We start from the raw sequence: 25683 nt of genomic DNA, 5'->3' as shown, positions 1-25683 counted from the left end.
GAAGCAAGCATGGTTTTCCTGCCTTCCACCTGGCACCCAAATCTCCCACTGTGAAGATCAGAGGATGCTGAAGGGTGGCAGAATATGCCTCCCCAAATATACCACTTTGGCACAGGATTATTTTGAGCTGAAGGCGGATAGTACAATTTCTTTTCAGCAGGACATACATTTTCAAAAGCCTCCCTCCACCCCTCTCTACCAAGGACAGAAGTTAATCACCGGAGACCACTTTATACCCTATCAGCATGAAGCAAGCACCAAAGGACTTTGCACAAAAAACTTGACTAACTAGTGTTTATTTACCATACATTTACCTACAGCTTACCCCTTTCAGAGGCCTAATAGTTCTTTCCTTTGTCCTGTCATTTCTCTACAAATGTATTTGTCTTTGTTGAAGATGCTGTAGAAGCCTGAACTCTGAGTTGTTCATTTCCCCCTGGGTATCCCCCATGTAGACATGTTAACTTCTGTTTGTTTTTCTCTTGCTAATCTGTCTCTTGTTACAGGGTTCCCAGCAGAGAACTTAGACAGGGAAAATTCTTTTTTTCCTCCCCTACAAGGTCTTCTGTGAAAGTCCTTTGCAAACACTAACAGGCCACACAGAAGGTAGGTTTCACTGTCTGGTTCTCAGAAGCCAAGTCACTGTTTCATGGCCCATCTTCCTTCCTTCCTAGAATTGTTGCAAACTAGCTTCTAAATTCCCCTAACAGGCTGCCCACATAGCTAGGGAACAGCAGTGCGTGTGCATGTGGGTGTGCATGTGCGTGTGCGTGTGCATAGGGCAGAGAAGAAAGGCAGCCTACAGATCAGGTTCCCGGGATGCTCCTTTGACTTCAACTTCACATGTCTCCTTTTCCACAGGCCCGTTTCTATCACCACACAACTGAAAGCCAGTTTCATCTTCACCTTCTTATCCAAACCACAAATCTAACATCAACAAGCCAAGAGATCACAGAGAACAGACTGATAATTGTCAGAGGGGAGGAGGTTTAGGGGGACTGGGTGAAAGAGCTGTAGGCACTGAGAAGTACAAATTGGTAGTTACAGATGGTCACGGGGATGTCAAGTACAGCATAGGGAATATAGTCAATAATACTGTAATAACTATGCATGGTGTAGGTGGGTACTGAAAATATCGGGGGGAACACTTTATAAAGTATATGATTATCTAACCACTATGCTATACACTTGAAAGTAATAAAAAAATACTGAATGTAAACTGTCATTGAAAAAAAATTTTTTTAAAAAGAAGTCAAGAGATAAAGAACTTCTAGAATACTAAGCGCCTGACATCTGTGCCAGTCACCTCTTTCCCTAACACTCCAGTCTCCCTCCGAAGGAACCCCTTTCTGTGACCTGCCCTTCCCTTCCCCAGAAAGGGGGGCTTGGAAAAAGAAGCCATGCCTGATATAATGCAGCCATTATAGCCCCTTGGCCCATCTGGACCTCTCGCCAGGGAGACTGATACAAGAGAAGAAAATGTGGAGGCTGCCAGTTTTCTGCAAACCCATAACCTCAGGGGAAAAGGGAGGAGGAAAAGGGGGCAGGGGGCCACACGGGAGCTATGGAAGGGACTGGAAATGAGCCACGAGTACTGAAGGCATAAAGACCCCATTTCTCCTTCAACTGGCGGGGGAAAGCCTGGCCCAGGACACCCATTCAATGATACCATTGTTTTCAACAGAAGCTGGTTTAAGATCCCTCAGAGAGGCCCCCAGTGAGGCCTCCATTGCTAGAAGGGGCAGAGATCTAACCATTTCCTAAGAAGATCAAGTGCTCAGAATTGTAGATAGGTGGAAAGACCCCGCTGGAGTGTGCAGAGCGGACCAGGATAAGCACACACCTTCCTTCGGGGGGTCACGGAAAGAATACCAGAGGATACTTCTCACATAGAGTTAGTTCAGCATGGGCTCCCCACCACAATCCTGCCAAGTTGGATACCGGGGATTACTACCTCCATCTAATGAGAAAACTAAAGATCTGAGAAAGAAGTAGCTTGTCCAAGATCCCACTATAAGCTACGGGCAAACCCAGGGACTGGCTCCACTTACTACTTACTTCAGCAGGAACCCCTCCCCTCGTCGGTTCTTGAATCCATCCTCACCCTCAGCCCATATTCAACCCATAACCAGTCTCCATGACTCCACCATAAAAATATCTTTGGAATCCACTCCCTTCTCCACATATCAGCTACATTTTCCCTAAATTACATCACCATAATTTCTCACTCAGGTCATAATAAAGCTCTTCAATGGGTCTTATTACTATTGCTGGTCTTGTACTTCCAATCCATTCCCTACACTTCAGAAGTAGTCCTGCTCAAAGGCATTTTGGGTACTGTCACTATCTGGCTTTTAGCATATTCTTTATCAACTTCTCATCACTCTCAAGATAAATGCCTAAACCATTGAAAGAGTCTACAAGACCCTTGCGAGACTCAACCCTGCCTACCATTCCAACCTCCTCTCTCACCGTTTCCTTCCTCCCTCTTGCTCTCTGCTCTAACGGTAAAGAACTTCTCTCCATCTTCAAATATTACTCTTGCCTTGGCCCCTTTGCTCCAGCTGCGTAGAACTGGCCTCCCCTTGTATAAGCCATGCCCCTTACCACAGCCCTTCTTCTTGCTCACTTCACTTCCTCCTGCAGGCCTTCGCTGACCTCCTCCCACCCCCAACACACACTGATCCCATACTACTCCACTGTGTTACTACTTACTTAAGTTCCCCTTCCCCAAGCTCCCGCAGCACAACTTCCTCCATCACAGCACGTCCACAATGACTCAGTTCTCTGTCTCCTGCCCTGGGCTCTAAGCCCCAGGATGGAATAGACTGTGTCTTGCTTGTCATTGCTCTCCCAGGAAAACCTAGGACCTAGCTCAATGTCTACCACATGGTCAGCACTCACAATATTTGTTGAATGAAAGAAGAAAAGAAAGACAATTAGTTCAGCATTCCCAATGAGTGGCGTAGAGCTCAAGCCCAGTACACTAGAGACTCTCACCAGTGAAGCCAGGGATTCCCAGACCCAATAACTGCCCCAGAGTAAGACCATCCCCAAGGTGCCCAAAAGTCAACTCATTTAGTATTTGAGGTGTCAGCCAAAGGTCTGTGTATGTCAATGAGTTCTAAGTAGAGAACAAGTAAGCTTTCCTTCTTTGAATCAAAGTATTTCCTGCGGGGATGTAAATGCCATGACTCGGGGCAAAACCAGTCCAGAGGCCCAGTATCAGCCTCCTCCTCCCATACATCTCCCCCAGGAGAGTCACGCTCAAAGACTGAAGAGTAGAAAACATCCTCCAGCTTCCAGAGAGTCTGGAATAAGAACCGAGGCACATCCTTGAAGCTGGGGAGAAAATAGAGATCTGGAAGGTAAGACTTCCAGTGCATCTCCCAAACCCAAATATACGTCTATCCATCCATCCACCCCCACCTCCATGACCTGCTTCTCTGGAGACTCCCCACCTCCCTGAGTTGTGAAGCCATGTCTGCATGTGCTCAGTTCCTAGCAGTCCACAGCTCCACCCGCCAGGTACACGTCTGTCCACCTGGCTCAGCCCAAATTTCCTATCAGTGGGGAGGGGCAGGGGAAGAGCTTCTGCTCATCCCAAATGCAGAAAACACAGTGCAGCTTTAAAGGGCACCTCAAGTATCTTACCTAGAAGTACCCCACCTATCCTGACCACATGGTGGTTGTGTGGTTTTACCTTAGGCAAGAAAGAACCCAACTCTAAGTCAAAAACAGGAGAATAAAAAAACTGAGCTCTAAGCCACTTAGGTCCTCAGGTGGCCCAGCTGTGGAAGAAAAATAAACCCCTTTCCCATTCCCCACATACCACTCCTTAGAATTAAAATAATTTGGCTGGTTGGAGCACTGAATTCCTAAGAGATTATTAGCACTACAGTTTTGACTTCCCTTGACCAAGACCAAATATTTATACGTTAATTTTTCAGTCTGAATTCCTTTTCATCCTTCCACTCACTTCCCTTCCTTCCCTCCCTCATCCAAAGACTTTCCTCCAGGTTCCTACAAGACAGAGCTCGAGGGAAGATTTCCCCACCCCCAGTCAGAAAGCCTCTCTTCCTTCCTGCCTCCTGAGCACTGCACTTTCAACTCTATTATGTAAAACTGAAATCTGCCTTGGATTTTGCTATGCATGTCTTCTCTCTCACAGAAAGTCAACCGCCAGAAGGCAAGGATAGTGTGTCTGCTCCTACTCCCCATGGCACCTAGCACAGGGCTTCACACACAGGGGCTCAGCCCTGTGTGTGAATATTTGCTGAACTTCACCTTGCAGAATGAAGACCAGCTAGCTGTGGCTGAAAAGGTGGGAGATCCATCAATGGGTGGGTGGATAAGCAAAATGTGGGAAATCCATTCGAGGGAACAAGAACAACAGAAGGACTAAAGTACTGATTCGTGCTGTCCAACATGGAGAAAACTCACAAACATTACACAATGTGAAAGAAGCCAGTCACAAAGACCACATATTGTTTAATCCTTTTATATGAAAAGTCCAGAACAGGCAAATCTATAGAGACAGGAAGGAGATTAGTGTTTGCCTTAGGGCTGAAGTGGGTGCGGGGAATGGGGAGTGACTGCTTATATTAGTTTGAGGGGGCTGCCTTAACAAACCACCACAAACTGACTGGTTTAAAAACACCAATTTATGCCCTGGCTGGTGTGGCTCAGTGAATTGTGTGCCAGCAGGTGAACCAGGGGCGGGGCGGGGCAGCGTGGGTGTGCCCAGTTTGAGTCCCAGTCTGGGCACATGCCTGAGTTGCGGGCCAGGTCCCCAGTACGGAGCACACGAGAGGCAACCACACGCTGATGTTTCTCTCCTTCTCTTTCTCCCTCCTTTCTCCTCTCCCCCAAAACAAATAAATAAAATCTTTAAAAAAACAAAACAAATTTATTCTCTCCCAGTTCTGGAGGCCTGACATCTAAGATCAAGTTGCTGGCAGGACCACGCTGTCTCTGAAGGTAGTAGGGGAAGGTCCTGTTCTGGGCCCCTCTCCTAGCTTCAGGGAGTTCCCTGGCTTGCGGCAGCGTAACTCCGTGCCGTGTGCACGTCTGTGTCTAAATTCCCCTTTTTATAAGAACACCTGTCATATTGAATTAGGGGCTACCCTTCCCCAGTATGAGCTCATTTCAAGGAATTATATCCACAACGACTCTATTTCCAAATAAGGTCACTCTGAGTGGTTAGGACTGCGACGTAAGAATTTTGAGGGGACACATTCAACCCATGACACTGCTCATGGCTTCTTTGGAGTGACGAAAATGTTCAAAAAATCAGAATATGATGGGGCCACACAGCTCTGTAAAGATACTAAAAATACTGAATTATACACTTTATATGCATGAACTATATAGTATGTAAGTTATATCTCACTCAACAAAGCTATTTTTTTTAAGGCAGGAGAGCTTGGATTTAAAGAGTTTTCCCAAGCTCCACAATCAACCATTGATGAGAGTGTGTGAAAATGAGTTATCCAAACAAGGGTGACAAGATGTGACGTAGACAGAAGTCAAAGGCAACGTGCCTTTCTCTATATGTTCTGTGTGAATTCTTCTTGACCCCGTGATTAAACCTAGGGGGTGACTACCTAGAAGTCCCTTCCAAGAATACAAGGGTGCTCCCTCCAGCACTGTTTGTAAAAACGAAGGAAAAAAATGGAGCAGCTTGAATGCCCATCAGTATAGGATGATTACATTAATCACAGCACCTTGATTATTGCTGAATATGGCTGATTCGTATACGGGAATCACCCAGGTGACCTTGAACAAGTCACATGTCTCCATTACATTATTCTCTCTCCTTCCATGTGCATTTGGTAATTTTTCATCATAAGAAATGTTAAAATGTACACTTATAATACAACACCATAGAGCCATGAGAAATGAACCAGTAAATTTGCGTGGAAATGCATCTATAATATTCTCTTCTTCTCTGCTGTATGTAAAAACAGTATACAACCTTTGGGGAGGAATCTGTGGAGTTGGAGGTACAATTTGACAAAATTTAGAACATTCAAAATATATATGCCATTCGACCTTACAACTCTATGTCCAGATACCAACCCTACAGAAATACTTGCAGGTGTGCAGAAGCCCATTACCACAGCATTATTTGTAAGAGCCAGAACGAGGAAGCCTAACTGTCTATTAAAGAGAAACTGATACATTTTGGTCCATCCAGCCAATGGAATTCTATGTTACCATTAAAAAGAATAAAATAGGCCTGTAAGTGTTACATAAAAAGATATTTGAAGACAAGTAATGAAAAAGACAATTACAGAATAGTGTAGTATAAGAAGTATGAACTAATTTATTTTAAAACTCTATTATTTGTGTAGTTTTTTTCTAGAATTGTATTATCAAAGTTTTCAAACATTCCCAAAAGTTCTCATGTAAATTTTTTTAATGATTTGGGATTACCCAAGCTGTTTTTGCAAGTTAAAAAAAAAACAGGTTATAAAACTGAGGATACCAGATGACCCTATTCAGGTAAATTTATAGATGGTTTAAAACAATCTGTGTAAAATAGTATGCGTGTGGTAAATGCTCTCTCACTGATACCAGCTACCACTGTATTAAGGTAAACAGCCCAATGGTCAAGGAATCTTCAGACTCCAGAATCAACTCCAGCCTTCCTCCAAGGGCACAGCTTCCCTGCACTCTGACAAGGGTCCAGCTAAGGCCAAGAGGGCAGCTGACAGCTTCCTCCCATTCATTTTGCCCTGTGCGCCTGCTGAAGGGCCGCCAGGAGAAATAAGCTGGAGACAAAAGAAAGCCGTGGACATCCTTCCTGGTTACACAGGCAGCCCTGGCTGCCGGTCCCTGGAAGGAGAGAGAGCCGGAACCGGTGAACAAATCCTGACCTCCTTATCGGACGGTTCAGGGACTTGCCAAGGGAGGGACCAGGCACTGCTTCTGCAGGCACAGAAAAGAGATACAGTTTGGCTGACCAGAGAACCCTGCAAGGCTGTGTTCTTGAGATACAGTGAGGTCAAACTGGGCAATGGCTGGAGAGCAGAAGTGAGCTTCCTCCCAGGGGCAATGGGTTTTAAGGGCAAGTCCTCTTAATGACATTTGGAAACCAACCCAGGGGAATTCCCTCTTACTTCATTCTTCACTGTTTTTCCAACCCCGCAGAATACAAATAATAGTGACTATTCATTGGGCTCCCCACTAGGCATGGTATAAGCCTTTAAGAGCATTACGTTATCAAATTCACATGACATCAGACGAAGCGGCCACTCTCATTAGCCCCATCTGGCAGATGAGGAAGCTGAAACGTGCAAAGGTGAAGCGACTTGCCAAAGCATGTATCTCCAGTGGCCACAAGGGCCCTGAATCCAGCCGCCTGGATTATACCACTACAGGACACTGAAATCCAAACTCTAACCAGGGTCGCGGGAAGAAAGTAAAGAAACGGTGTAGGGCAGAATCATGGAGAAGTAATGCTAGTGCTCAAGGAAGAAGAGCATACCGAGCAAGGATGGTGCATCTGAGAGGCAATGCAAGGTCATGGCTAAGAGCCAGTCTGCCCTTTCCATCCAGGTGACCTTGAACAAGTCACACGGCTCCATGTCTCAGGGTCCCCATCTGCCAAGTAGAGCTAACACAGGCACCTACACTTCAGAGTTGCTGTGAAGATTCAATTAGATGAACCACGTAGAGACTGCAGAACAGAGCCTGATGTAGAGACATCGCCTTCGCTGTAGCTATTATCATGACTATTGGCATCAGTATTCATATCTGACCTACATTCCTCGGCCAGAATTCAAAGGCAGACTGAGCATCCAAGTACACGACCAAGAACTTGGGAAGTGCTGATAAACAATAACCACACATACTACACGTATGTGTGGTTAAACGTATTTGTCAATACGTTTTTCTCTCACTAGTTTCCTATTTGAAGACAGTCACATGCAAGCTTTACATCACCAAGACACTTCAGAAAACATCTGTTTTTGACTTTGCATTAACGAATGTTGGCATGTATTGAAAAGCTGCTTGTGATGTGCCAGGCATTGTACCAAGCACATCAGAATAGGCGTACATTATCTCTAAGCCTCACACACCCATGTATTCGTTTCCTGTGGCTGCTGTGTAACGAATCAACACATGCTTGGTGGTTTAAAACAACAGTAAGTTATTCTTTCTCAGTTCTGGAGACCAGAAGGATGAAATCAGTATTACTGAGCAGAAACCTCCTTGTCGCTGAGTCCACTCCTTGCCTCTTCCAGCCCCCAGTGACTCCTTGCATTCCTTGGCTTATAGCTGTGTCACTCCAATCTCTTCCTCCAAGACACATTGCTTTCTTCAACCTATGAGCAAATCTCCCTCTGCCTTCCCCTTACAAATATACTTGCAAGTGCGTGTAGAGGCCACCCAGACAATCCAGGACAGTCTCCCCTTCTCAAGATCCTTAATTTAGTCACCTTCACAAAGAAAGCCTCTTTTCTTTTTCTTTTTTCTTTTTTTTGCCATATAAAGTAGCAAAGCCTCACATTCCAGGGGTTAGAATGCAGGTACCTTGGGACAGTGGGAAGGGAGACACTTTTCAGCCCACCCCACCCTGCAATGAAGGTATTAATGTCTATTTCCCATGCAGGCGGTAGAATATTATAAAAGGCAGGTAGACCTGAGTTTGACTCTGGGCTCCACCTGACATTTAGGATAAATTATGTGAATTCCTTGCACTTAAGTTTCCTCATTAATAAAATGTAACTCCTCCAAAAGGCTGCCCCGAGGATTAAATAGGACGGTGTGTGGAATGCCTTGGCACAGTGACTGGCTCTCAGTAAAGCTCAGTGAGGAATAATTTCATAAACACAGAAGGCAAGAGACTTGCTGAAAGCCACCTAACCAGGCAGTGGCAGTGGCAGAATTCCACCTGATTCTCTCTGGCACCAAAGCCCACGCCTGTTTCGCTCTATGGATTATGGTGTTTTGGGTTTATGTGCTCGTGGCCTTCAGAATCAACACAGCTAGGTTATTTCAGTTCCGGATGCTCCTCGACTCTCTCCCCCAGCAACTGTGTAGCTGCCTCCCTACAGATCACCACTCCTAATACCGGGACTGAGTCTATGCAAAGGACCCTCAGAGAGCAACCTCATGCTTCCAATGATTCAGAAATAAGGGGGACCCTGTTCATGCAGGGGTAGAATTGAGACTCTGGCTTGTACAAAATTGGCCAGCAATCCACTGGGTCTGTGACTCCAAGGGTTGTGGACATCATGAGAACTGGAAATCAAATTAATCTCTGCCTACAAAGCTACCATTGGAAATGGCATCTCCAATGAGACCACGGGGTCTCTCCAGGGCAAAATGCCGACCAAGCATAGCAACTTGGAATTTAAATTCATTTAATGCATTCGCTGCCTCAGAGTCAAGGCGGCAGGGTCAATTCAGTTGCTGATACTTAAAAAAAAAATGTTTGAAAACATTTCCAGCACTCACAGGCAGCTCTCATCAAATTCTGGTGTCCCCACCCATCCATCCCACTGTTTTCTCGGCACCAGTCTCCTTGGGTTAGACAACCTCAGCTGCAGGGAATGGGGAGCCCAGCTGCACGCTGAGTTTGGAAAAACATTTTGAATACTTGAGATCTGCCAAGTACTTGGTTAAAGAATGATATCCTCTAATTTCTTAAGCCATGTGTATTTCAAGTGAAATGTAATCCATATGTGTGCGACTCATTTAAATGCAACTCAGTGAAGCATAGTTTCCCAAAAGCATTGGGCTAACGTCTTAAGCCTTTCTTAGGCTTCTCTTAGATCCAGGACGTTGAATTTTGCCAACAACAAATCAAAAGAGAGACCAAGAGAGTTGCCCTTTGTCCTAGTCCTAGATAAGATGTTAACATGAGTACCCAAGAGGAAACGGGAGGTGTGGGTGAGGGAGAGCTCCGGGCCGGGGCAGTGAGCAGGGTTTCCCTCGGGGTCAGCTACGTAGATCTACCAGGCCTCCTTTGAAGAGAAGAGCAGTAGTCAGAGGTGATAACGAATCCACCCTGTCGAGTGCTGAGAAATTCCTTCCCTGCCTGCTAGTTCTCCCCTTCCTTTGTTATACAACTAAATAGGGTTGGGGCCTGGGGCGGGGCGGGGGTCGGGAACTAGCTCCTGTTAGGGAGCTAAATGGCTCCATTAGCACAAATGGCTTCATTTTCCAGGTTGTAGCCTGATTCCTAAGCCAACAAAAGCAGTCTCATTCCCTGTGGTATCTCTGTGGGACTGATAAGGCGTCTGAGATAGGAAGAGATTTGATTCCAAAGTAATGGTGAGCACTACGACCAGCAAACCTCTAAATGCCCCAATTCTGCTTTGCCGATTGCTGTTCCTCATGACATTTGAGGTCCATACACACACACACACACACACACAAAATAAATGTCCATTCTTATTAACCAGATTTGTGCAAACAGGGTCTGTCATTAGCCAGGGCTGAAGCACAACGAATGGGGTGAGAACAAAGGACATCGGTCCCTTTTCTAAGCTAAAACCCCAGTCTTACCATGATTCCGATGCAGGAAGGGCAGTTGTGTGAAGAGATAAAAGTTCCAGAATGTGCTCAAGAGACAAGCAGAGAGAAGCATATGGCCAAAGGTCCTCTGGGCACAGTGCCCACTAGGTGAGCTGTTCATTTGCTTTTGAAGGTGACCTTGCAATGTAGTGATTCTGCCATCTAATAATGCAGCTCAACGAGCACACCCCGCAAGCTGGTTCAACAGGCCAGCATGTCCTCCTCTTGGGAAGAAGGGCATGATGGAGGGAAAAGGAGAAGAGAGACAAGGCCTACATCTCCCTGGAGGGGTGCATCTCCCCAGATGCCTACAGCTCAGGGAGGTTCCATTTCATTTCAGCAAACAAGGTTTGTTTTTGTGTGTGTGTCCAGTGTGGTGTCTGGGTTGACAGGGCAGTCCTCAGAGCATGGGGGAAATTACACGGAGAAGTAACATTATGGAAGGATGCCTCAAAACTGTGGGCTGCAAAAATAGCACGGTAATCTCTTCTCTATAATTTCCTTTCTCGTGTTTATGTTGCCTAAATGGTGGGTCCTGAACTGGCAGTTCATCCGCCACTTCAAGGCCTGTGGTTTGGGAGGCTATTTGCCTTTATCCCAGTGCCTCTTACTTCCAGAAATGTCTCCATGGGAGGAGAGCAGGCTCCATGCTTCTTTTCCATCCTTCCACTTGCACGGTATCCTCTAAACAGGAGGTACAGAAGGAGCTCTTAGAGCCCAACTGGGACAAGACCCCCATTTTACAGACAAGAAGACTGAGGCTCAGATGGCCAAATGGCTTCTTGGCCAATTCCACATGTCTGCCTCTGAGTTCTGTACTCTCTCCACTGTACCACACAGCCCCCACTGCAGGTAAGGTTCTCCTAACAACAGCTATGCACCAACATTTGCAAATTATGTGTATATGTGTGAATAAATTTAAACAATGTAATATATACTTTATGAGAGCAGTATACTGCCTTCATGACATATGGCTGAGTCCAAAAAAGCAAGTGTGGAACAATAGGTATAGTAGTATCTCATTCTTGCTCCTCCCTTCCCAACAGAAACAGCAGCCTTTGTGTGTGCTTCTGTGTGATGTGTCTATGAGTACTGACGTGCATGTTCTCACAAGCTTGGAAAGGGCCAGGGTATGCCCACCAAACTGTTACCAGTAGATTCTTCTTGTGGGTGGGAGACTTTCATTCTTCTACTTATTACACTTTGGTATTGCCACAAGTTTTAAAATGAGCATGTATTGCTTCTACAGTTACAAAAAAAACATGAATGAGAAATAATAGTAGCTGCCATTTACTGAGTATAGAATCCAAGTCAGGCACTCTGCTGGGTCCTTCACACACACCATCTCATCGCCTCCTCCCCGTGGCTCTACAGAGTGCGACAACCATTACATCCCAGAGAGGGAAACTGAGGCTTAAAGAGGACACTCGACTGGAAAGTGGGAGTGCTGGGATCTGAACCCAGCGCTATCTGACTCGAAAGCCACTTGCAACTTACCCCTAGGGTACACATGCACCCAGGAGAGCGTGTCTCCCATGGGAATGTCCTCCGCTGGTTCTGAGTTGCTTCACAGCAGGAAAAGGCTGCCAGCTGCCACGCTATTGAATAAGGGGCCTTGGGGTTCCTGCTGCCTGAGCCGATGGCCCCTCTCCTGGCCCACCCCCTGTTCTTCCAGCTTCACCATTCTGGGCAATCTCTCCACGTGTGAATTCCATTAAAGGCTTGCTCACTGCTATTTTGGACCATGCGTTAGCAATGTGGGCTTTGATAGGATGGGAGAAGGCCAGACACCTCCAGATGATGAAAAAGAAATTAGAAGTGCCCTATCTCTCTCCCCTCGCCATTCCAGAAGCTCTTGCCTACAGCTCCCAGGGGGCCTGACAATCCAATGAACAGAGAAATGTTCAAGGGTTGGCGAAGGGAATGGAAACCTCCATCATCTATTAGGGCCTATGAGCGTGCTGCGCTGTCTCCTCGGAGCTGACACCTCCTAGCCACCCCATGGCTCATTTTCTCACCTTCGGGTCTGGACTCAAATATCAACTCCCCACCGAGGCCTTCTCAGACCACCATTCCTAAACATCACCTCCCTCCCCAGCCCTGCTCTTCCGAGGACTTTTATCCCTTTGTTTCATAGCGCTTGTCCACTGACATACTCCACATTCACTTGTTGATTTCTTTGCTGTTCCCACCAACGGAATGAAAGCTGTTCGTTCACAACTACTTTCCCAGGACTGACACTAGTGCCCGGAGTGCGATAGCCTCACAGGAGATGAAAAAATGAATGAACCGCCCCAGCTGCCGTGGCTCAGGGGGCTGAGTGCTGGCCTGCAAACCAAAAGGTTGCTGGCTTGATCCCCAGTCGGGGCATAGGCCTGCGGTGAGGGCCAAGCCCCCATTTGAAGGCAGGCAAGATGCAGCCAATTGATGTATCTCACACATCCGTGTTTCTCTCCCTCTCTTTCTCCTTCTCTTTCCCTCTATCTCAATTTTAAAACATGAAAAATAAGTATGAGTGAACCAATCAAGGAACTTAGAAACCAGAGCCAGAAAAGTCACTTAGCACAAGGCCCAGTTTCCCCTCAGAAATCACAGGATTATAAAAACCTTCACAGAGAGGTTTTAAAAAAATCAGAAAACCATCATCCCCACCCCCTAAGCTGTTTTGCATCCGGCCTCACACACACCATGAATGAGAAGGGTTTGGGAAATAAACACACTAGGAAGTCGTGTGCAGTTGGAGTTCCGCTTGCTAACACATGTTCAAAAACAAAAAGCCCAATTTAGACGAAAATAGCAGGAAGCTGTCCCCTAGGGATACCTGATGAGGTCATAGTGCTTGACTGTGCTGTTTCCATTTTTGTTAAGTCTCCTGCCTCCTGCCAATTCAAGGAGGCAGGGAACCACATCCAGTCCCCCCGCCGCTCACTGGGAAGCCAGAGAGTGGCTCGGAGCAGCACACCATGGAACTACAGCCGTAGGCTCTCCTTGAACCCAGACCCATGCCAAGAACACACATGATCCTGGTCTCCCCTCTCATCTACCTGCTCTGTGGCCTTGGACAAATGCCTGCCCCTCCAAGTTGAAGTTTCTGCATCCATACATAAGACTGTTGCTCTCAGTGTTTTTTAAAGTGGCTTCCCGCTCTAATTTCCAGTGACCTTTTCTTGCAAAGGCTCCAAAACAGGAGGGAGGGATGAGTGCTGGGATCCCTACTGCGCCAGCCCAACTCCTAAGGATTTGCGCATGACGGCAACCCTACCACTTGGACTGCCCAGAGGAAGCTGAAGGGTCAAATACTCCATTTGGGGGCAGAATAGGGCGGATTAGATTAAGTGACAACAGGGAACATTTAGACTAGAGCTAGAGGGCAGGGGCCATGAGAAACTAAAGCCGACCCCTGAGAGAGATTATCAAGAACAGACCCTCTAAGAGCCGTTCCCGGCAGGACAAAAGGATGACTAGGCGAGGAGAAATCCCAGGCACGCAGAGCCTGCACCCTCTGGAGACAGTCAGCCAGGTCTGCTCCAGGGGAATGAGACAGAAAGAACACATTCTTGGGCTGGGTTGACACTCCCTAAAAAAGTAGCTAAAATAATTGAATGCCCATCTTTCTGGGTGCAGAAGGAAGACCTGGATGAAGCCCTCTTACTGCATATGCTGAAGTCATACTTCTACAACATTTCTGGTGCCACTCACTATCTTTGGACTCCACTCACCCTTCTTTGCAAGGGTCCAGAAGCCCAAATTGGGAATAATTTATATTCTCTTGTTCCACCGAGTTCATTAGTTATTCCCACCCTTCTGGATATGGGAAGGTCCCCAGCCATCCCTTTCTTGGCAGGAATGCATCTGATTACTCATCTGCTTCCAGGGAGGCTGCCAAAAAGGAGATGGGCAGTTGTCCGAGCCCTGCAGCCTCATCTGCAAGGTCTGTGTGGCAGAGCCCAAGTGGGGAAATACCAAAGGCCCTCAGGGTCTCCGGGCCAAGGAAGGAGAGCTCTCCAGTGGCCGAGCAGATTGCGAATGACCCAAGAGCAGGCAACAGACACAGCTAGGCAGTATCTATTCACCTGCTCAATAACATGAAGCAGGATATAACTGTTCATGATGGCAAACCAGTACGGAAATGTTTCTGACTCAGGCCACCACCCAAGATGAATGAGGTTAGAAAGGTGGACGCTGCAGCCTGATGAAACCAGGAGACTGCTGACCATGCCCTTATTGGCAGAATCTCAGAGTGAGCTGAACCAAAACAGATGGAGTAGCCAGGGCTGGAGGCTCAAATCCCAGAACACTCCGCCTTGCCTCTCCTCTCTGCTGTTTTCCTCTAATCTTGCTTCCTGCCATGCCCCGAGCTGCAGCTAGTAACACAACCGTGGAGTCCTCAAGTCCATCCCCCCTTCACGCAAGTGCACACTCACACGCACATGAACTCTAGGAAGCCCTGGAAATACAGCTTGTTAAACAGTCCAGCAATTTCACAGTAAGTGTAGAGGTTGGGGAAACGCTGTCTTGGCAAGAGGCTCCCCACAAAGAAACCAACAAGGATTGAGCAAGAGCCTGGGTCACTTCACTGACTGTTTCCTACGTAACAGTAGCACCTGCGTCCGGCATTGACATGGAAGTGAATTGTTTCATTTTACACAAAGGAGGAGTCCACTTACTCATTCTTCTCCAGGTCCAGGATCAGCTCTCGCCCCTCAGCCATTACCCTGAGCTCAGCTTTGAGTGGATGCTAAAAGCAACAACAAAAGAATGTCAGTTCCTAAATGCAGGATGGACGCTCCCAGAAACAGACACAGGATCTAGTACAGTGCTCTGACATTGATCACAGGAAGTGAAAGAGAAAGGGTCAATTGCATTTCCAGCCCAAACATAAAATAGCTCCAGTCCCAGAAGGACCAATTTCCCTCCCCCATCTGCCTTCTCCTAAAAGACAAAGGAAAGAAACTCCCAGCTGAAATGTGGTGTAAGTGCTTGCATGCGGGTCTGGTAAAGACAAATGCTGGAAAACACAGTCTTCGACAGCAAACTTGGTGTGGGATCAGATCTGGAATCCAGGGCTGACTCTCTGACACCGCTGTGATGTGAACTTGGGCATGTTACTAGACCTCCCTACAGCTTAGTTTCCTCATTTATAAAACAGATATAATATGGGGCTCTTGTACGATTAAGTGACATAGTGAATACGAAGAATTTATCTGGCATACAGGAAGCCTCAATACATGGTGGCTATTATCTAAAATACCAGGGAAAGCCTTTCACAGTGGGTTATTTTATATTATTTTGTTTGGGCTCTCAGTTTGGATACCCCCCATCATCTCAGAGGAGACAACTAGGAACACTTCCAGCTAAGGTTTTTTTAAGCCAAAGGAAGCCACGTTTTACATACAAGAGAAAATGTGCTGATGCCCAGAGTTGCTCTACATTCAGCACAGGCTATTTAAGATATCACACAAATGACCAATAAGCAAGAAAAACACACTCAACATCACTACTAATTCTCCCCTCCAATTTTTTCAAAAATACCTTAAAAAAACATGCATCACAGTGCAACAGAGCACACTGTACAGTGGGCACTCTCATACCCTATACCCTACTGGGGAGATTTTCAGCTGATACCACCAACTCACTGAAAAATAATTTGACACTACAGGCTAAGAGTTGTTAAGTGTCTGAAAAAGAGTTTTTATGTCTGAAAGGAACAAATGGAAGAAGGGGCAAAGCTTTACTTACATAAACATGTTCATTACTTATAACCATAAATAATGAAGTATAACCTAAATGTCCGAAATACAAATAGGAGAACGGGTAAATAAATGATGACCCGTCCATGTGACAAAACCCTAGACAGCCATTAAAAACAAAGACTTTAAATAATCTCTAAGTTATCAAGAAAGTATAAATGATAATTATGAAGCATAAAAACTCAAAATGTACATGGCATGTTTTATTTAAATATACTTTTGTAAAAAAGGAAAAAGCAGAGAGAAAAAAAACGCTAAACCAACAAGTTACCATAGTTATCTTCAAGGCAGTGGGATCCCTGGCTAATTTTATTTTCTTCTGTGCAACTTCCCATGTTTTTATAATTGCTTAAGGAAGAGGCCTCTTAATTCTTTTTACTTTATTATTGTGGAAATTTTCAAAAATAAAAATTGAAGTCTAAGTAAATCTCCATGCTTCAACAATTCAACTTCCAGTGGTTAAACTACTCTTGAAGGAAGAAATTATTGATTTACATATTTAAAACTGTTTAAAACAGCATCTATTCTCTGGGGTATTTTTTTTTATTTTATTTATTTATCTTTAGAGGGGAAGGAGAGAGGGAGAGAAACATCAATGTATGGTTGCCTTTCCTGCGTCCCCTGCTGGGAGTTGGCCTGCAGGGAACCAGCCTGCAACCCAGGCATGTGCCCTGACTGGGAATTGAACTGCGATCATGTGGTTCGCAGGCCTGTGCTCAATCCACTGAGCTACACCAGCCAGGGCTATTCTCTGGGGTATTTTAAATATGTGCTCTCCAACTTGATAATAGCAAGGAACTGATCAACTCTTGGGGTCTCTTTCAATCCACAAAAGCTCTTGGTAGAGTCTCGGCCGAACTGAAAACTTAGTTTTGGTGTGTCGGAAAGAGCAGGTCATCTGCTTTGTCACCCCTTTCTAGTTGGGGGCCTGCATCTTCCAAGCACATTTCTTCCTCTGATTTGCCTCAAACCCCACTTCCCAGTAGAGTCCTGGGCAGCCCTGAGCACTTTCCGGGCTCTGAGGACATCTGAACTTTCTGATCCAGGATGCTTGAGCAACCCTGTCCTTTGCTTCTTTTATTTTGCTCATTTGTCTCACTGACTTCTCTTAAGAGCATTTCAAAACCACGGGGAGAGGAAGTGAGGTGGATGTTTGTTTGCCCAGGAACTTTCACTAAGGGACCCACTTCTCTGTTTCTGATGCCCTGCCTCAGCTCTGCCAACACCTCTTCTGGCCGCTGGTCCTTGGCCACGTTACTCTGGGGAGTTCAGGAACGAGGGCCCTGCGCAATCACATTAGGCTTCAGGGACACCGTCCCAAGTGGTCATTTGAGAAAAAGCACATGGCCACTGAGCGGTAGCAATTCTCTTATCCAAGAGGTAGGTGGCCATGGAACGGCCCACACAAAAAAGGAAAGTTGACACAAACAAAGCACCGTCACCTCTCCTCAAAGAGACACAAACTGTAACATGAGAACAAGCTCAGACACTATTTTTTAAATAGGATGGTCCTTGTTTCTAGAGGGATGTTTCATCCAAAGCAATGAAACAGCATTGCGAGGATCTATGCAGCCTCCCAGGCCGGCTTCACTCAGCTTTTCTCTTTGCGACTCCAGACTGTGCTAGGAATGGGAGACTTTGCCTCTCCTAAGGAGTTAAGCCACAATTTTGTATTTACCCCAGAGAAGGTTGAAATTCCTTTCCCTTTAGGGCTGCATTAAACAGATCCTCAGCTCATAGGGTATTGGAAATCTATGCATTGCATCCCTGTTAAGATCCAGTATTGTATCTACTATACAGTGAGTGTTCAATTGGTGTTTGATGAATTAATTATGTAAATGAGAATAAGAGGCTTGAGTGGACACACCTCCTTCTCTCACCCCTACTCGCCCCCCACCTTCCCGACATTCCTTCATTTGTTCATTCAACAAATACTTCTGTGCTAGGCCCTGGGCTGACAACTGGTACAAAACGCCATGATTCTGGGCAGACAATGGCTGGGAACAAAGACAGGATCTGGGGCTCCACGTTGTTTCTCCAGCCCTTCCTGAGGAGGCCCAGCACCCCACATCTGGCGTAACAGGGAGGCCTCTACAAAGACTATCAGGGACATTCCTCAGCAATAATGGACAGGCTGGACTATCCAAGATCTGAATTTTTAAAAATAACCTGCTCGAGGGTGGCTATCCATTAATTTGTCTAGACTTTTCCTGAAGCTATTTTCAGCCTTTCTTACTTTTGGATGAAATGAATTCAATGTGTTTATTGTCTTTAGGGTAAAATGTTCCTTGCTTTTCATTTGTCCTAAAATGTTTGCTGTAAGTTCTCTCACTAAACACAAATGGGAGCACTTTTTAACATGTCAATATTATTCTACTCATAACTATAAGGATTCTAGGCATTCTCATTTACCTTTCTAGACTCAAAAGCCACCAAGTCTGGGATCCTTCCTGACACAGCTCTCTCCTCTCTCCCCTACTATAATCTTGCTCTTATATGCTGCCCAATAAATCACTGACCCTTTGAAAATGAAGACATCTTATTCACTACCTGCTCTCCCCAGCCCTCTCCTTTCTCATTCCTTCTAAGCTCTATTTTATCAATGAGGAAACGGAAGTTCAGAAAGTGGAAGGTCAACAACCACATCTTCCCTTCTAGCTCTCCCAGGTAAAAATCAGAGCCCCAAAGAACGTCCTCGATGCATAGGTTCTCTCTGCATCCCAGGCGCGTGTTTTCCCTCTTCTCCCCAAGCTCCTTGATAAAGCCTGTGCATTTTGCTGGTGTCGTGGCCCAAGATGCCCACTGGATTTTAAGATATATATTCCCTAGTACTAGGTCCCTACCTTGCCTCTTATTTAAAAAATAGTTTGCATTAGCATTTTCTCTCCAAGCGCATCACCTCATCAATAAAATAAAGCATGTATTATGCAGAGCAAGAACAACAATGACAATATTTAAGAAATTCCAAATGAGCGGGTGATTTTTGTGACACATATTTTCACTTAGTTGGTAGCAGCATTAACAAGGACTTTCATTTCCTCAACTAACAACATTGGAACATGTTCTAGAAATTTGTCACATGATGAAGGGAGGTCCCATCTGGGATTCCAAAAATGACAAACAGACAGGATAGAGTGGGTCAGATGGAACTATCGGTGATGACAGTCGAGTAGGTGGCCCAAGCCTCACACAGTGAAGTTGCCAACTCTTGCCTCTGAAAATGAGAGCTTTTAATCTTACCTTTCCGCCCACGGGGCTTTCTGCAGTCTTCCACTGAGGTATTATTAGTTCATGCTGTAGAGGGGGGCTGCCCTCCCCACTTCCCCCTGTCGATACAAGAAACACAACCATTGGAATTCCAGACTTCTGCACCCTAGCTAAACCAGACATGCCCTTCCAGCTGGGAAGAACCTCATCCTGGGTCATTAGGAGACACGCTGGATTCCGGGCTCTCGGCTCTTATGGGCCAGGCGCTCTGCTAGGTGTTGGCAATACAGTGCCAAACAGGTGGCAAGGTCTCTGTACTCCTCACAAAGTGCATCTTCTAGAGGTGGGAGATAGATAACACACAAATATTCTCAAATGGTACAATAGGGTCAGGGCATAAAGAGACACCCGAAGAGGGGTTCCCTATATTAGACAGGATGGTCAGCAAAAATGGCATTTAATTGAGGGACCAAAGGAAGGCAGCCGTGCAAAGATGTGGAAGAAGGGTGCCCCAGGTAGAGGAACCAGCAGACACAACGACCCTGTGTGAGCAGAAGCAGACTTGGCCGGTTTACCAAAGCAGCAGAAGGTAAAGGTAGCTTGAGTCCTAGTAACTGAGGGAAGAAGTTGGTAGGAGACGTGATCAGCACAGCCATAGGTCTGATATCACAGAGGCCATGGAAGGTGTCTTGACTTTATTATAAATAGACTTGGAAGGCACTGGAGGGTTTAAACACAGAGCAATATGATCTGTATTCAGTTTTTAAAAGATGGTTCAGCCTGCTGAGTGGTGATTGGGGGTAGGGGTGGGTGGCAGGGAGAGTGAGAGTAGAAGCACACGGCAAAACTGGAGACTTGCAGGAGCCCAGCCTGGTGAGAGCCGATGGTGCCTCTGACCAGAATGACATCAGTAGAGAGGAATGAAGTGGTTGGATTCTGGGCATATTCTGGAGGCCAAGCCCATGGGTATTATTTCCATTGAGCTTCAGTTTTCTCATCTGTAAGATGAAAATGATGATACCTGCCTGCCCATCTCACAGCATCACTTGGGGGGAGTCACTGTGAAATTACCACTCCATCCACAAAGCATCATAGCACGACCTGAGCTTCCTAAATGGTAAATCCACCTTTGGCTCTCACTTCCCACTTTCCAAATCAATCTCACCACCCGGTTCTCCTTTATCTTCACAACAACCCCGGATGTAGGTTGTAGGATTGCTATTTTTTTAAGAAAGGCAAATTGAAACTTGTGTGAAGAATGACTTGGTCAAAGCAGTGGCGACCTCAAAAACAGGTTGCGGATGATCTTTTTTTAAAAAGATTTTATTTATTTATTTTAGAGAGAGAGAGAGCGAGAGAGAAACATCAATGTGAAAGAGAAACATTGATCGGTTGCCCCTTGCACACCCCCAACCTAGCTCCATGAGGTACTGACCAGGCACGTGCCCTGATGGGAATTGAACCAGCAACCTTTTGGTTTGTGGCACAATGCCCAACCCACTGGACTGCACCAGTGAGGGCCAGACAGTCTTAATAAAGTGATCATTTCGAAAGACCTAGTCTCCGTAAGAATAGGCCAAACCCATAGGACTCCTGGGGGTAAGGGTGAGAACTCCAAAATCTATTGTCTAAACCACAGAATGTACTGAATGATGGAGTGACATGGTTATTTTGTTAGAGGGGTGGGGTTATGAGTGATTCACTTTTCTTTCAGATTAGTGATAATAACGTATTCTCAATCAAAGCACATCCTAACAATAATCTCATTAGATGTGCATTAGTTTCATCATGTTGGTAAAAAAAAAAGAGAAGCAATGCATTTTATTTCTTACATGTTTTCTGAGTACTTAACTAGGTGCCAGGCAGTATGCTAGGTGCTTCATATTTATAGGGCACCAGAGAAGCACAGTTGCTGCTCTAGGGGATCCGATTGTCTAGATTGTTCACTATATATATATATATATATATATATATGATATTTAATGGAATATTTAAAAATAAAATGACCTGTATGACATAAAACATGCTGAAAGCAATCTAAAGGCTCCTTAATGGAGGACCACAGGGCATTTTAAGAAAAATCATTCAAAATTTGGAAATAAAGCAAAGAGAAAGTAGGACATCCTTTCAAAACCACATCGCAGCATTGTTTAACAGGCCCTTCCACACATCACTGAATGACCAAGGGGAACGTATTTTTGTCTGATTTTTAAATGTACTAGTAATTAAAAGACTATACTCACTTATGGGTCAGCTGCAGGTTTCTGGCTGGTGGAGAGGCAAATGACTTCGGTATAGTAGAAAGACAAGGAAGAACCGTGGTTGTCTGGCCCTGGCTGCTGTGTGATGGCCCTGGCTGCTGTGTGACGGTACTGACACTTCTGCCTCTGTCCCAGCACAAGGTCCCGGCATTCTTCTTCCAACGCCTGTCCACCCCTGTTCCTCTGATGCTTTGAACCAGCTCTGCACCCCCCCCCCCCAATTCACTGCCTCATTAACGACCCGAACAAATCTTTGCCACCCTTTCACCCTATATTTGGATGCGGGTCATATTTTTAACTTTTTGAAGATTATACTTCTGCAATTTCTTGGTGGAATTTACAGTCATTAAAATTCTGTTTTTTGAGAATTTAATGATGTGGGAAATGCTCATTATGTGAAGTAGAAAATGCAAGCACAAAACTGTGCATATGATATGGTTCCAGTTTTATCAGTATGTATTTATAGGAACACACACACACACACAAAGACTGGAGAAGAGGAGAGACTAGAAAAGCAGCGGAAAGAGAAGGCAAAAGCAGGGAGAAAAAAAAAAACAGAGGAAAGAGAGAGAGGGAGGGAGGGAAGCCAGGGAGGGGACGCGCTGTTTTCTTCTTGCTCAAAACCTCCACCACCTCCCAGGGCGTGCAACGTGGGAACAAAGCCGGGATCCCGGGCTGGGGGACCTCGGAGACGCAGTCCTGCAGAGTTGCGAGGGGCAGCTCCCAGGTCCCCGGCCACCTAGCCCACCCGCCTCCATCCCCATCCCAGCCATCTCTTGCCCGGCCACTTACTTCTGCTCCACACCGGCAGGGCGAGCACCAGCAGGCACAGCCGGGCGGCACCCACACCCCTGGGCATGATGGCAGCGGCCCCTCGCGCGCTCCGCTCTCACAAGCACGCGGCCATGCCAGCACCCCAACCAGCCGGCGACGCGTCTGGAACCCACTGACCGTCCAGTGCTTCCCAGCCCCGCTCCCAGCCATCGGCGAGACGCTCCGCCCTGCAGAGGTGGAGGAGGGGAGGGGCCCGCCGGGAGGGGCCCGCCCAGAGGGGTGGGAAGGACCGCCAGGGGCGGAGTCCGTGGGACCCCTTGAGAGTCCTCTGGCTCAGGTGACCCGGAGCTGGGCTGCAAGGATTCACTGAAGGTGGGGCGAGGCCTGGGGAGAGTCCTGCGCTTGGGCTTGCGGGAGTTAAACAAGACCCCTTTCTGCACAGCGGCCTGTTTCCTCTGTCCCGTACTCTCCCGGACGCCTTGGGTGACACTCAGAGGCTACTCAGCCGCCCCAGTCCCCAGAGGCCGCCACTCTGGGAGGGAGGCTTCGAAAGAGTTAACGGAACCACCAGACACAAAGAACTAAGTGCTATATAGAGTTGTTTTCTGAACACAAATCAAGGAGCCATTCCTTCTGACTGGGAGACGAGGGAGGGCGGGGAAGAGAGCGCTCCCAAAGATGACATCTGAGCTAGGGAGGGGGAGGATCGGAGCCCCAGGCAGAGAAAATGGCACAGAGAAGCGCGCTAAGGATGGAAAGGCTGTGATCTCAACTGGGGGAACACCGGAATCTGGGGTGGTTAGGATTTAAGGCTTTGGATGGCTTACTATCTGCTGGAATACTAACGATAACTGAGACTGACATAGCACTTAGTAAGTTCCAGACACTGTCCTCAGCACTTTACATCCATTAACTTACTTAATTAATTAATCTCGGAAAAGAACTACTTTTTACTGTCCTTTAATATGTGCCAGGAACTCTGCATCCATCATCTCTTTTAATTAGCCCCATAATCTTCCAGGGCAGGTAATAATAGTATCCTGTGTTACAGATGAGAAAACCAGACTTGAGTGGCTAATTTGCCCAAGGTCAGTTGCCTCTTTAAAGGCTCCAAATACAGTCGTACTGGGGATAAGGGCTTCGACATAGGAATTTCAGTAGACACAGTTCAGTCCATAATACTCCATCCTCTGGCCCCCCAAATGCATGTCCTTCTTGCATGCAAAATATAATCACTGCACCCCAGTAGCCCCCAAAGTCTTAATCCATTCCAGCACCAACTCCAAGTCCAATGTCTCATCTAAGTACTCTACTCAGATATGGGTGGGACTCTGTGTGTGGTCCATTCTGAGGCAAAAGTCCTTTCCATCTGTGAACTGGTCAAAACCAGACAACTCACTTGCTTTTGAAATGGAGATTGTAGGATAGATATCCCCATTCCCAAAGGGAGAGATCAGAAAGAAACAGGTGATAGGTTTAGAGCAAGTCCCAAAACCTAGCAAGGCAAATTCTACTAAACATTAAAGCTCCAGAGTAGCCCTCTGGCTGGATGCTCAGTTTTGCAGGCCCACTGAGACAGTAGAGTCATCCCCATGGCTCTAGGCAGTGGCCTTGACCTACCCCTGGGGCTTTTTGCTGCAGCCCTGCCACTTAAGGCACTAGACAGGAGCAGCCTGTCTCCCAATACCTGGAGGGGCACCCTGTCTCAAAAACCAAGGAAACAAACACCTGGCCCTGCAGGGGATTAGGGGGAATGGTGGCCCTTGCCTTCTCTGAATCATCTTCAGGGTCATTTTCCCACTTCCTTGAAGGATAAAGCATATTCACTAGCTCTACTGTTCTGTCCTGTAGAATCCGAGAAGTCTGGAAGACTTTATTTCGTCCTGACTCTGTTCCCTTTGGTCCAAACTGGCAGAGTCTCTGCTGATATATTTGTATTTTGCTGTGTATGATGTACACTTTTTCACCCAAATTTTTGAGAGAAAAATAAGGGTGTGCATTATACATGGGTGGTACTAATTCTGTATCTATATAAGTGTTTTTAATTCTTTTATTTATGCCTATGCACTAAAAGTGTAACTCTAGAAAGCAGTAACGACACCCTTACCCCAAAATAATACCCTGGAATATGATATTCAGTCTTGTTTCTAAATAGAAGTAAATACATAATTGAATTAAATAATTAAAATGAAAGATTTTTTTCTTGCAAGTTTGAGCCCAAAAATATGGGTGCACATGATACATGGCAAAATACAGTAATCGCATCCCTATTCCTGGTCTCTGTTAAAAGAGCTGATTAACTGCATGGGTCACCTTATAGGGATACCTTGGTGTTCTGTTAGCCCTGTCTCCTAGTACACTGGGAGTGAAGGCTTCACCATGCTGATGGGGGTAGGGGACATCATTCAGTCCATGACAGTGGACTTTACCCCTAGAGCCAAGAGACTAGAATGCCAGTCCCCGTGCTCTCTAATGAGCTCTACGACTTCGGATAAGCCATGTCTGTCTGGGCCTGAGGGTCTGACCAACGACCTGGCCACGGGAATGGTGGCCCCAATCCATCCCACCCAGAAGCTGCGAGACGCTGTTGAGACAATGGTGGCGAAAGCGCTGGACCCGGTGAAAAACGCTGAAGGGGCCAAGTCTAATTGATTCTGTGGAGCATCTCCTTGCAAAAGGTACACAAACGCCCTACTTGAAATTTGCTTCCATTTGCTGGCACTCAGCAGATCAATATTTAATCGGCATGTACCCCCTGCCCCCAAATTGGGAAGTAGCTCACAAGAGAAAAAGTCCAGTGATTATTGAATTCTGACCAAGGAGTGAGAAAGTGTCTGTTCTGTCTCTCATCTATCCCCTCACCCTTATACACAGGAACAAATATATACGCAACTTCTGACCCCTGGAAGCCTTCCCATTCCTTCTTAAAGGATGTATTTGTTGTTTATAAAAAATACTATATTTCTCTACATAATCTTTAAAATATTCATGACATTTAACCTACTAATTACATTTCTGGGAAACTATCCTAAAAAAATAATCTGCAATGCATACAAAGATTTACGTACTAGAATGTTCATAGTGGTGTTATTTATAATATTGAAAATACTGGAAACAACTTAAATATCTCATTGTGAAAGAACAGTTAATAAATTACAAAA

General features: G+C 46.0%; 1 protein-coding gene across 2 annotated transcripts in view; it reads right to left on the bottom strand.

Annotated features, from left to right (window-relative positions):
• Positions 1 to 24486, bottom strand: part of ADAM19 (ADAM metallopeptidase domain 19) — a 79832-nt gene extending 55346 nt beyond the window's left edge. Inside the window, exons 1-3 of one of the 2 annotated variants that reach the window (XM_037044808.1) lie at positions 22541 to 22740; positions 19521 to 19606; positions 15198 to 15268 (exon numbers count right to left, since the gene is read on the bottom strand). In XM_037044808.1, coding sequence (XP_036900703.1) covers positions 15198 to 15268; positions 19521 to 19606; positions 22541 to 22607 — 224 coding nt within the window. In that variant the 5' untranslated portion in view covers positions 22608 to 22740. Of the gene's footprint in view, positions 1 to 15197; positions 15269 to 19520; positions 19607 to 22540; positions 22741 to 24481 lie in introns of those variants that run through there. The other variant, XM_037044809.1, reaches the window with a different exon arrangement.
• Between the last annotated feature and the right edge of the window lie 1197 nt (positions 24487 to 25683).

Source organism: Sturnira hondurensis, unplaced genomic scaffold (genome assembly GCF_014824575.4).
Source record: "Sturnira hondurensis isolate 20B ecotype Veracruz unplaced genomic scaffold, ASM1482457v3 Scaffold0004152, whole genome shotgun sequence".
NCBI classification, from domain to species: Eukaryota; Metazoa; Chordata; class Mammalia; order Chiroptera; family Phyllostomidae; genus Sturnira; species Sturnira hondurensis.
Note: the sequence above shows the minus strand (reverse complement) of the source record. Positions and strands in the feature narration are given on the sequence as shown.